Raw genomic sequence first — 11845 nt, 5'->3', positions numbered from 1 at the left:
TTCGCCAAGTTACTTCCGACCTCCCCTGGACATGAGCGAGGCGTCGTTACCATGGCGTAGGCTCGAGTTATTCTAATACCTATTAACGTGAAATCTACATCCTGTTCAAACGAAAACTCAAGCTGCACAAGGGGAGGAGATGGAGAACAAGATGGCTGTACCAAGCACTACTGAAGATCAAACAGGAGACGACGTTGCTCCACCAACTCAAGTGGCGCTGAAGGTACACAATAGCTTAAACTTGATGAATACACGTAGCTGTGTGTTTCAAACATATCCAGTGTTGGATTTCATTCTCGTCTGGAGGTAGCATTCAGCAAGACCGCGTGGGAAGGAGAGAGAAGTCGGGTGAGCAAGCCGAAGTAGCGTGCCCAAGAATCCTGAAGGATTACCAGACGTTCATGGGCGGAGTTGATGTCCATGATCAACTCCGTCTTCCAAAGCAAATGGCTGTGTTTGTATGTACCAGATATCCAAAAAAAATTAACCTGTATGTTAAGTGCTACATAGATATTCACTCCAGCTTTCTCTGAAATACAAGAAGTACTACAAGGGTCTTTTCCTTGGGTTCATCGATCTGGCAATCGTGAACGCCTTGATAGTATACAACCAGCGTCGAGTAGCTGAAGGCAAAAGAAAAGTATGTCACATCAAGTTTCTCAAACAACTACACTTGGAGTTAGTGCAGCTGCATGGAGAGGACTGGGATGGAATCCGCTTCACACAGCAGACGCCAACCAAGCCGAGAAAGCTGGGAGCTCCTGCACAGCATCTACACGAGCTCCTTCAGGCTGATGAGTGGAGGGATGGCAACAATGGCCAAGGGTGAAAGCGTCGTCAACGTACCTGTAAGGTGTGCTCTAAGATGAAGAGAGCGAATGGAGCTAAAGGCGGTGAGACGTCCTACTATTGTAAGCTCTGCCGACTCCCTACGTCCTCAAAGACGGCTATAGCGTCGCGTGTGTATCTCTGCAACAAGATCAAGCACAAAGTCGATGGTAAGGAGCTTTCATGCTTCGATTTATGGCACACAAAGTGGAGGAATGGAACCAGCCTGTCTCCGTCGATAGCGAAGAAGAGAGTATATGGGGGCGCACACCTGGGGCCGTTTCCACTACTGAAGCGAGATCAGCAAGTGATGACACGACTGCAGATGACGAGCCGGACAAGCGTCAGCGGGTAGAAACGACTCTTTGAGCAGCAACTAGATTTAGTCTACATACCTTAGCTTGAGTATAATGCATTCTGTTTAGTTTGGCAGCTGCTGGTGAAGTTTTTGTTTTGAAATCATCTGCCTCCGGCTGCGCCCAGCTTTCGCACTGACTTCGCATGGTTTTGAACGTCTAAGTACGCTTTACCACAGTATCCTGCGTATCTGAGGAGATCGATCTTGTATTGTACAGGCTATCATTATTTCTCCATCTTGTGGGCTGGGAATCTGTGAGGCTTTCTAAATACAGGATACTCAAACATACTAGCTGCAGTATGGTAACCCTTCCCTGGAGAAACAAGCTAACAGTGCAAGGGTTTCAGTAAATGAGTGCACTGGAAATCCTTTGGGCTCAAGGGGTTTAATCGCGATGAGAGTGGCTATATTGCCCGACTGAGTTAACCTTCCCCTTCAAATGCTCCCATCCGTAGGATGTAAAGCGTGTATACCGTGAATACCGTTTGTCCAGGAGAACGGGGGAACGATCGCGAGGGGGAATGTATCTCCGCGTCTGCGCCGTCCAGGAGAGGCCGGTTACTGGGGCTGCCGCGCGCGAGATCCACGAGAGCGACAGCAGCGAGTCTGAGCCGCCCCGAGAAGACTCCCAGGACGACGTCTGGCTCCCAACACCCACTACGATCGATGCATGGTCGGGTGATGGGGAGTTTTCCAAGGCTTTCAGTGTCGGATGTGCCCGATTCAACCAGCAGATTCGTACTTGGGTTCGTAAGTATCATTTTGTTTTGCGACATAACGACAAACCTAGCCCTTATGTTGTCAACTCGCTTAGAAAACACAGAGAATTAGATCTATCAGAGATATGATTGGCTAATATAAGGAGTACCTATGTTATATCTGTTTGAAAGATCACTTTATTCATCCATGTCATACTGACACCACTAGAATGTGAATGCAATTTGAGTGACGCGCAGCGCGTCGCGCATTCATTCAGTGCGTCCGGCACCTTGCGCAGCTCGGAAACGACCTCCGTCGGTTGAGTGCTTTCTCATACGGATCACTCTGCAATTTATCTCCAACCACTCAAGCGACGTCTCAACCAGATCCACATGACTGTGCAACGTATTCAAGTGAACCCGATCCAAGCTCCTCAGGAATCCGCTGTTGATTTTGGGGCTGCCATCACCAACGTCGATCTCGACAACCTCACAGACAAGGACTTCGCCATCATCCGTAATGCTTTGTACAACTCACACGTTGTTGTATTGAAGAATCAACAGGGCGTCTCTTCTCGAGCGCAATACGAGCTAACCAGACGATTCGATCCAGACGCATCGACGTATGGCCATGGCAAGACGCTCGATGTCAAGAAATCCGTGCTGCACTCGGATCTGAAGACAGTCCCGCATCAGCCGCAAGTCCAGATCATAGGACATGGACACTACGACGAGTACGAAGGTCTAAAGAACTTCACGCTTAAACACCCGCACCACAAGATGTTTCACAAGACAGCCATTCCAGAGAAAGACGACCTCAACTTCACGCGGTTCTATCGCTGGCACATTGATGCCGCGCTGTACAAATTGAACCCACCCAAAGTGACTTCCCTTTTGGCAGTGAAGGTGCCTGTTGGCCGTCGCCAAACTCTCCGCTACGACGACGGAACAGGCGACGAATTGGGTGTCGCTTTGGGTACGACTGCATTCGTTTCGGGTCAAGCAATGTACGAACTTTTGTCTGAAGAAGACAAGGAGTTCGTTCGTGGTGCAAAGGTTGAATATGCGCCGCACCCGTATGTGTGGATATCGCCTGCGCGTTCACGTTCGGATGGCCTCGGTATGGTGCCTGAGGGGCTTGAGCTGCCTTTGGACCAGCTCCCACCCATTGACACGAAAGATATTAAGATCCTACCCATGTGCTGGAAGAATCCAGTGACCGGTAAGCTCGCACTTCAGATCCACCCGAGTGCCGTCCGTGCTGTTCACCTACCTAATGGGGGCAAGATGACCGATCTGGAACAAGCACGTGAGTTGGTGTATCGCTTGCAGCGCCCAGCGATCGCTCCGAAGTACGTCTACGCACACGACTGGGAAGAAGGAGATCTGGTGCTCTTCAATAACCAAGGAGTCATTCACTCGGTAGTGGGTGCGTTTGGTCCCGAAGAGAAACGATTGTTCCGCCAATGCAACCTCGCAAGCAGCGAGGGAGTCATGGGGCCCGATGGGAACGAGTAAAAGCACGTTAAAATGAATTTAGCCATTGTTCTTGAAAGATAAACGCACTTCAACCTTCAACACCGGAATGATTTATCGTTTTACATATTGTATTGCTGAGTGCCTTGCAGCTTGGTAATTATTTTTATTTAAGTGTTGGGTACCGGTATGGGCCGACTACTTAAGACCGTTTTTTGCAATGAATTTAGTGAAACAATCGCCGGAACTTTTCTATGCTACGGCATCGGGGGCGATGCTGTCGGTAGCAGCTTAATGTTTTGCCCGATGAAGGTCAGGGAGAACACGGGACACAACTTCTTGACTTGGATGCCGCAGAACGCGACGCCTAGATTCCGTCCGTTCACGTAGAAGCTCAGTCGGCCATACTCCATATCGAGCAGCACGCCGACGACATCTCCGTCCTTGCATGGGTCAGCATAGTACTCGATTGTGTCGTGGAGCTTGTGTCCAGTAGCGCATGAGATGCCCCAGAACACACCGCGACTCACAACACTACTGTTGAGAGCGAGATCTGCAGCCGCCACACCAACAAACACTCCTTCTCCACCTCTAGCACTCTGCAGCTTCACTTCCCAGTACTTGATGCCACATGCCACGTCACAGTTGCCCAGCACAGAGCCGCAGCCTTTGGCTACCTGCACTGCACGTGTGTTGTCCTCTTGAAGCAGCATGTAGAACGAGCATTTCTTCTTGTCGAACTGCACTATGGGGGTCTGTAGCACTAGTACTGGGTGCTCAGGCCCCGCTCCAATGGTGCATTCGCCGAGCTTAAGGTGTGACTGGATCTCATGTTTGCTCACACTATCGGTCTGCACGAGTGACACAGCGATATTAGGCTCCAGTTCGAGCTGACGACGCACAGCGTCCACCATTTCCTGTCCAGAGCTCGTCAGCGCAAACGGCAGCGTGAATTTGATGTGCTGCGTCTTAGACAGCGCGTAGAATGTGAAGAGCGGCACCGCAGCTACCAGGTCCGAGTGGACATAGGCATGTCCCCATGGAAACTCGACGTGTGCGAATCTCCGGCGCGCATTGGGGCTTGCATCCTCGGGTGACGCACTCTGTGGCTCATCGTCGTGCAGAGATCCGTAGCCGAAGGGTGTGGCCACGCGCTGCAGCGTAGGAGAACCCGGAGCTTGAGACGCCATCATCTTGAAGCAGTTGACTGTCAATACTGAAAATGCCGCTAGGTCGGAGTTCGCACTTATTCAGGAACATACTTTTCTGAAGATGAGTCAAAGACACGAAGCGACACACTGCTACACTTGATACTATTCCACACGCGCCGCTCCAACATCCCTCTTTTTCTAGTTTCGCGCCCTTGTTTATTTTATAACCTACTTTGCATCAGACATTGTTTAACAGCATACCCTTGTTGAAGTCGTCGCGTCTTGTTGAAGCTGCCAACCCTGTTCTCCTGAGCCCGCATTCACTCTGACAGAATCCTACGGCTAATGGGCGGCTCGTGCTGCAGGTGCCAGCACTTGGACGACCCGTTGCTGTCATTGCCCCGCGTGTCAGCCTCCGCTATGAGCGCCAACTACAACCAGTTCTACGTGCCTGCACCTCTGACTGCGTCGACTTCCGACTCTTCCTCCTCACTAGCTAACTACGTCGCCTTCCCCTTCCCATTCGTCTCTAAACCCAAGACTGGCACCCGCAACACACGTATTAAAAGCAGAAGCAAGAGTCACGACAAGAAATCGCACAACAAACAAAACGGACAGCACACAAAAGCCATTGCTCCTTACGTAGGTGAGCATTGGCGTAAGACTCCAAGGGGTAGATTCGCCCATCTTTCTCTGTTGGAGCTCAGTGTACGCAGTCTTAGTGCCCAACTATTAGTAGACCATCAAGATGCACTACGAGCTGGAGTTCTACCGCCTGAATTGGCCCTGAGTGTGTTACAATGGCTTAAACAGCACTATGTGCTGGACAAACCGCAGTTCCAGGCTTTAACGCCGCTCTTATTGCTAGAGTGGAACTTGGCAGACCACCAGGACGTAGAGGACTCGTGGTTCGATGATATCCCAGAGAAAACGCTCGAAAGTGTGAAGAGTATCGATGTCTCGGGGTGTATTCATCTGCAGCAGCTGGGATCCGAATGGGGGCGACATGTGAACAGACTGCCCGAGCTGCTAGTGGCGTCATTCCAGGGATGCACAGGACTGTCGAAGGAAACGATCGAGATGCTCAAGCTGTCGACGAAGTTGACGACGCTCAATCTTTCTGGCTGTGCTAATGTGGATGACAAGTGCGTGAAGTCGCTTCGCCAGCTGGAACACCTGAAATCGCTGCAACTGGTTGGGAAAATCTATGGACTGTACATGTTTTGGAGTTGATTGGTTGTTTACTGGACGAAATACACAGGTTGGCTGCCGCAGGTTGACGGATAAAGGGGTCAAGCGACTTTTTAAGCTGACAAAACTGGAAAAACTGCGTCTAGGGCGCTGTAGAAAACTAACGGACGACGCGTTCGGTGGATTTGTGGACTCGTTCCCGAAGCTGCGGGAGCTGGATGTTTCAAATTGTCGGTTGAGGTAAGTCTTGTTCTGGGACGTGGCTAGGAAACGCTGTTGACGACGGCAATGATGGCGAAACAGTGAGAGGGCGATGCAACATATTGGACAGGTCAAGAGCTTGGAAGTCCTGGTGATCCGTGGCTGTCAAGACATTTCTGACGTCGGCATGGCGTCGCTTGCTGAGCTGACGAATCTCAAGTATTTCGATGCACGCCACTGTGGCAAGATCCATTCCATCCCAACGGAGTGGACGCAGCTCGAGGTTCTCCTGCTTGGATACACTGCTTTTGCTGAGTCAGATGCAGCGGTCTTACAGTATCTGACCAAGCTGCAAGAACTGGAGCTCCGCAAGTGTCGAATTATGAAGAGGTAATTTCGAAAACCTACAAAGCGCTGGAATGTTCTAGCTAACGTGTGTTTGTTTGCTTTACCACAGAGGATTTCAATTTATTAGCCGACTAAAACACCTTGAACGCCTCGAGGTGGCAGAGACCGCCCTCACTGACTCTAGACTGCTGGAAATCTGCAATAATGCGATAAATCTGAAGGCACTTAACGTTTCCAACACTGAGATCAGCGATAGCGGGACAACAGGACTGACTAAACTCAAGGAGCTGCGTATTCTTGGCCTGGATACGTCGGGCATCACCAACAGAGCGTTGGCGAACTTGTCGTTTCTTCCGCAACTTGAAAGACTGGACCTGTTTGGCGCAAAGTGAGTGGTGTAGCTAGGATTAGCCGGGTGATGACTCGTTCTAACGACCTTTTCGGTGGGGTGGTGTTTGCAGCATCACAGATAATGGGCTCATGCACCTCATTCCATTGCACAAACTCCAGGAATTGGCGATATGTGGAGGCAACATCGGTGACCGCGGGGTGGGACTCATCTCGAAATTGACGTCGCTGACGTCTCTAAATCTGAGTCAAAACAGGTAAGTGCGCTGGGCTTTGGTCACCGTTTGCTCTCACACCGTACCGGCAATTCGAACAGAAATATCCGGACCAAGTCTCTGTTTTATCTGCGGTCGCTTACAAGTCTGCGATGCCTGAATCTGTCCAACACGGGGATCTCGGCGCTCTCACTTCGTCATCTATCTCGTTAGTTTGTGTTAGCCTTGTTTTGGTGGCCAAGTGTTGACAGACACTGATTTCGTAACTCGCGTAGCATTGAAGGAATTACAGTCTTTGTCCGTCTACGGGTGCTCGTTGTCACAAGGCCACATTGACGTCTTGAGAGGTGTGACACCTTATCATTGTCTTACACAAAATCTACTAACGATTTTATGTGCAGAGATCTTGCCCGAGTTGAAGTGTTTGCGGTGCTCCTGATGGGAACGATCTCTTGTGTGAAGTTGTCGTGACGATGCTTTTCTTCTTGGGTTCGAAAATGTGTGTGTGGACTCAGGTGTATTGTATATTGAGATAACTTTGGCGTGGAATGCATCATTGTGCCGTAGTGGTTTCGAGTTTTTTATTTTATTTTTGACGTGCTGCGTGAAGCGACGTAAGCCACGGTACCCCTACTGATGAACTGTGGTTACAATCACGTGATACTTCCGAGGTGAACTAGCAGCGGTGCGCTTGACGCCTGCAACGATGCAGGCCCGACAGGAGAATGTGCTCCGACGTATGGAGCAGGATTACGACAGCCGCATGGAGGAGCAGGTAGAAGATCTTCGTGACAAGATGCGACTCCTGCGTACGAGCCACTTCAACAACAATAGTTAAAAGTTGTGGCCTCTTGACTTACCATTGCAATATTTCGTCTTGTATGCAGAGGTGGATAGGAAAAGCAACATCGACGTACTCGAGTCCAGCAAGCAAACCAACAAGGATTACATTCGCCAACTGAAAAATGAGAACCGGGATCTGCGTAAAGCTCTCGCCGACATGAAGCGGTCTTCTTCGGCAGGTGCTGTTGGTTCACAGGGCTTAGGACTATCAGCATTAATTGGGATGACAGATGACTCGGATGAGATCGCGTCGGCAACGCAGCAGGTGAACAAAGTTCGCAAACAGCACGACGATCTGAGGCATCGTGTGCAGTCACAAACAGCGTTACTGGAGGAGTTAAAAGACGAAGTAAAAGACCTCGAGCTGGAGTCCAAGAAACCAAGTCTTGAAGATACACCGGAGACGCGCAAGATCCGGATGCTGGAGAATCGCCTGGACAAGGCCATGATCAAGTTCAACGAGGCTCAGAGTATTCGGAAAACGTACGAGCAGATCGTCAAGCGACTCAAAGATGAACGCATCGGGTTCGACAACCAACTGGCTGCTATTGAGCGCGCTCTAGCAGCCAAGCAACATGACTACGATGAACTTGTGTTGCTCTCAGCAGACGCCGCTCATGCGCGTGAAACGATCCTGCTGGAGCTGGAGAAGGCACGAAGTCAACACGAAGACGAGAAGCGACATCGCGAGAAGGAACTTCGAGAGAAGCAGCAGTACGTGAAGATTCGTCTGGAAATGGTCAACCGAGTGGACAAACGAGAGAAACACAAAAGCTCAGTCATCGCACGAGGTTCCGTAGACTTGAGTTACGAAGGTGAGAGTCAGCTGAAGGCCTCGTTGATGTCGACTATGATACAACAGGGCGTTGTAGGTGAGGAGAAGAAGGAGCATCGCAGTAAGATCGACATCTTTGAGAGCGCCTTCCGCAAGATCAAGGAAGCCACAGGTGTCAGTGATGTGAACGAAGTCATCCAGAAGATCACCAGCCAGGAGAGCACTACCGACAACTTGTTGAACTTATCAAAGGAGAATCAAGCGCGACTGGAGCGACTGCAAGCAGAACATTCAGTGCTTAAGGCTCGTGTCGAGGAACTCAAGTACAGCGGATCAGGTGGTGGTCACAGACGGAAACTCGTGGACGATCACGAGCAGAATTTGGTCTTGGCGAGCACGAAATTAGAGCGTGCTAAACTCAAATACGAGCGGTTGGCTAAGGTGCTGATTGGTGTCAAGGCTGGCGTCGAACATCTCGTGGACAAGATGGAGAGCGTCCGTGAAGACGATCAAGTTGTCGTCGTTACAGACGACACTATTGTGGAGGCCTTGCAGGAGAGTGAGATCACTTTGGCACATTTGCTAAGTCAGATCAAGCTCGCAGGAGCTGCATCTACGTCGTCGATGGAGCTGTCAGCTATACAACACAAGAAGATTGACAGCACACGTGTACCCGTGGCAGCGTTGAAGAATGCGATGGCAACAGGTAGTCTCATTCCTGAAGGACTGGGGCTGGATGCAGATGTTCTCGTCGCTCGACCATACAATCAACGTATCGCGTTACCAGGCACCGATGGTCTCACTGCAGAGGAACTAGAGATGGACGATATGGGTGCAAATGGAGGCATGTTACTGGACGACACTGAAGAAGCTTTGAGTCGCGATCGTGTCAAACGAGCGTCTTCTCAAGTGATCATGGCCCAAGATAAGAAGAAGCGCGTGCTTAAGAAGAAGTTCAAAGAAAGTGGTAACGATTCATCCGACGAAGAAGGTAGCGCTGTCGTCGCTAGTATCAACGGTAGTGCCACAAACCAGGTCGATAGTTCATCCAGAGGGCCACCTACACAACGCACATTACCCCCGAGGAAGAAATAAACACTCGACGAATTTCAAATCTGTTGTCTTCACATTTCTGTATTCCTTCATTATCTGCTTCTAGCGTATCTAAAAACGTACATTTGGAAACTGAAATTAGAAACTGAAATGCTGATCTGGTTTAAATCCCAGCTCCTCGAGCGCTGGGAGCACTGCGAACTTGAGCATCGGCGGAGGTCCGCACATGAAGATCTGGACATCCGGAGCTGCAGCAGGCAGGTGCTTCTTGATCATATCAGCCGTCACGAAGCCCGTCGAGTACTTCCAACCATCCGTGGCCTTGTCTACAGTGTACCAGAACTTGACGTTGGTGTGGTTGGCAGCCATACCTTCGATCTCCTCGCGGCACAGAATGTCGGCCTCGGTTTGATTGGCGAAGAGCAAGTAGAACTCCGTCTTGTCCTCGGGATCCTGCAGCGCTCGACGAATCACTTGCAACATGGGGGTAATACCGGTACCACCGGCAATCATACCGATCTTTGTAGCTTTACGAACCTCGGGCACCACGTCACGCACGCGGTGTCTGATGTGGATCTCGCCCTTGCCCATGTATGAGAGCTTGCCCTTAGGGCCGGACACCTCAATCGTGTCGCCAACAGCCAAGCTCTCAAGGTGCTGACTCATCTTGCCTCCATCTGGGAACTTCGGATGCACGTTTTTGAAGTAAACCTTAATCACTAGGTCAACGTAGCCCTTGGTGTCATCCGAACTTACTGGCGTGTACGAACGCATCACCAGTTTGCCCTCGTTGTCCTTGAAGCGTAGAGAGATGTGCTGACCCACAGGTAGTCCCAAAATGTGTTGCGGAGACGGGAGAGCGAAGCGAAAGCGACGCGTGTCGTGCGATAGCGAATGCTTTTCGACCAGTGGCAGATGCACGGTAGGGGGCAAGTCTCCCGGCTTCGCGGGAGCCTGCAACGTCACGGGCGTCATGTCACGTGGCTTGAGATTCGCGAGTAGCATCAGGATCGTCGTGCCTGCCACCAGCGCGATGCCCAGCAGCACGCGGAAATCCCCGTCCACTAGAGCCAATAGCGCGTCCATCCTCTTAACTGGGTCCGAGCTAGATTCCGAATGAGCATTGCGTCATTGCCATGCGGCAATCAAAATCTGTAGTTTGTGTGTTTGTACATAGCTGCAGAAATACTTGTCATATGGCGTACATGTATTGTATGATGTTGAATGGGCAATAATTCCTGTCCGCAGAAATGGTCATGAGCGTCCGCGTGCAAGTACTTGGAGGTTACCGCCGCTTGTTGCGGGCGAGTCGCCAGGCGTTCCGTGGCGATGCATTCGCGATGCAGCAGGCGCATGTGGCACTCCGCGACAACTTTATGGTCAACAGTCAGGTGACCGACAAGGAGCAGCTGGACGAGCTGGTCAAGGGCATCGACGAGGCCGAGGGTATGTTGCTGCACAACATTGTGCAGGGTCGTGCCAAGCAGGAAGAGGGGGATGTTGCACCGCGCTTCGAGGTGAAGCTCACAGACCCGCAGCGCCAAGCCATGCGGAAGGACGAGGAGATTATGCCCCTGACAGAGAAGTCGGCCAGTGAACCGCTCGTCATGAACTCGGGCAACGTCTGTCAGCGACCATCATAGACGAACGGGTACAAGAGAAGAATGTATACGTCAACCACCTTGGGAATTCTTATTCTCGCTACGACATTAGCGCACTGCACTACTGCTCTATCACTTCAGCCTTCTCCAAGCCACGCGTACATTCACTCATTTCTTGAACGCATATCTTTACATAAAAGTCATCTATTCTGTGAGCTCCGGCCCCGTCATGTCCTTCTGTCTCAAGATCGTGGTTGGATGGACTGTGCCGCTTGCTCAACTTGTTCAGTCAGCCTTAATAGCCGCCGTTCCCCGGCTGACTTTGTATGCGTCGTACAGGTACTTGCCGTTGAGCATGTCGACGAGAGTCCGGAAGGTCGACGGCTGCTTCTTGCCCTTGCCACTCTTCTCCTCCTCTCCGTCCTCTGTGAGTGCCGAGACCTCCTGGTCCGTCATAGCTTGTGACAGGCCAATCATGGCCACCAGCAGCGAAAGCAGCAGCAGAATGTAGCGGAGCGGGCACATCGTAGTCAGGTTGAGGGCGGAACAGCGTCAATTGCGAACTGGCAAATTATCACCGACGTAAACTGCTTTTCGATGTCCCACCCCATCGTGCAGGCTGTAAAACCTGGAATATCAAAGCGATATATCCCATACCTCCCAGAGACGATAGCACCGGTTTTGATAAAGCATCTATTTTGGAAAGCAAAAAGGTTTCAATAAACGAAGCCCGCCAGTACCGATACGAAAAAAAACAAG

At 50.9% G+C, this 11845-nt stretch overlaps 7 protein-coding genes across 7 annotated transcripts; 5 read left to right on the top strand and 2 right to left on the bottom strand.

Annotated features, from left to right (window-relative positions):
* Positions 1–2244: 2244 nt before the first annotated feature.
* PITG_15878 (uncharacterized protein) lies at positions 2245–2945 on the top strand (the record flags this gene model as incomplete). Its single annotated transcript, XM_002898069.1, has 2 exons — positions 2245–2881; positions 2923–2945. The coding sequence occupies 2 exons, from the start codon at positions 2278–2280 to the stop codon at positions 2943–2945; spliced, it is 627 nt and encodes a 208-aa protein (XP_002898115.1).
* A 61-nt stretch (positions 2946–3006) lies between these two features.
* On the top strand, positions 3007–3402 carry PITG_15877 (uncharacterized protein; the record flags this gene model as incomplete). The annotated part of the gene is made up of 1 exon (XM_002898068.1): positions 3007–3402. The coding sequence occupies one exon, from the start codon at positions 3007–3009 to the stop codon at positions 3400–3402; it is 396 nt and encodes a 131-aa protein (XP_002898114.1).
* A 215-nt stretch (positions 3403–3617) lies between these two features.
* PITG_15876 (uncharacterized protein) lies at positions 3618–4570 on the bottom strand (the record flags this gene model as incomplete). The annotated part of the gene is made up of 1 exon (XM_002898067.1): positions 3618–4570. The coding sequence occupies one exon, from the start codon at positions 4551–4553 to the stop codon at positions 3618–3620; it is 936 nt and encodes a 311-aa protein (XP_002898113.1).
* Positions 4571–4856: 286 nt separating this feature from the next.
* PITG_15875 (uncharacterized protein) lies at positions 4857–7253 on the top strand (the record flags this gene model as incomplete). Its single annotated transcript, XM_002898066.1, has 8 exons — positions 4857–5705; positions 5773–5942; positions 6006–6293; positions 6361–6639; positions 6713–6856; positions 6916–7022; positions 7090–7161; positions 7216–7253. 8 exons carry the CDS (start codon positions 4857–4859, stop codon positions 7251–7253), a joined length of 1947 nt encoding a protein of 648 aa, XP_002898112.1.
* Positions 7254–7520: 267 nt separating this feature from the next.
* Positions 7521–9527, top strand: PITG_15874 (uncharacterized protein; the record flags this gene model as incomplete). The annotated part of the gene is made up of 3 exons (XM_002898065.1): positions 7521–7623; positions 7702–7841; positions 7920–9527. The coding sequence occupies 3 exons, from the start codon at positions 7521–7523 to the stop codon at positions 9525–9527; spliced, it is 1851 nt and encodes a 616-aa protein (XP_002898111.1).
* Positions 9528–9548: 21 nt separating this feature from the next.
* On the bottom strand, positions 9549–10591 carry PITG_15873 (NADH-cytochrome b5 reductase; the record flags this gene model as incomplete). The annotated part of the gene is made up of 1 exon (XM_002898064.1): positions 9549–10591. The coding sequence occupies one exon, from the start codon at positions 10569–10571 to the stop codon at positions 9624–9626; it is 948 nt and encodes a 315-aa protein (XP_002898110.1).
* A 134-nt stretch (positions 10592–10725) lies between these two features.
* PITG_15872 (uncharacterized protein) lies at positions 10726–11623 on the top strand (the record flags this gene model as incomplete). Its single annotated transcript, XM_002898063.1, has 1 exon — positions 10726–11623. The coding sequence occupies one exon, from the start codon at positions 10742–10744 to the stop codon at positions 11126–11128; it is 387 nt and encodes a 128-aa protein (XP_002898109.1).
* Between the last annotated feature and the right edge of the window lie 222 nt (positions 11624–11845).

Source organism: Phytophthora infestans, genomic scaffold (genome assembly GCF_000142945.1).
Source record: "Phytophthora infestans T30-4 supercont1.39 genomic scaffold, whole genome shotgun sequence".
Classification (NCBI taxonomy): Eukaryota; Oomycota; class Peronosporomycetes; order Peronosporales; family Peronosporaceae; genus Phytophthora; species Phytophthora infestans.
Note: the sequence above shows the minus strand (reverse complement) of the source record. Positions and strands in the feature narration are given on the sequence as shown.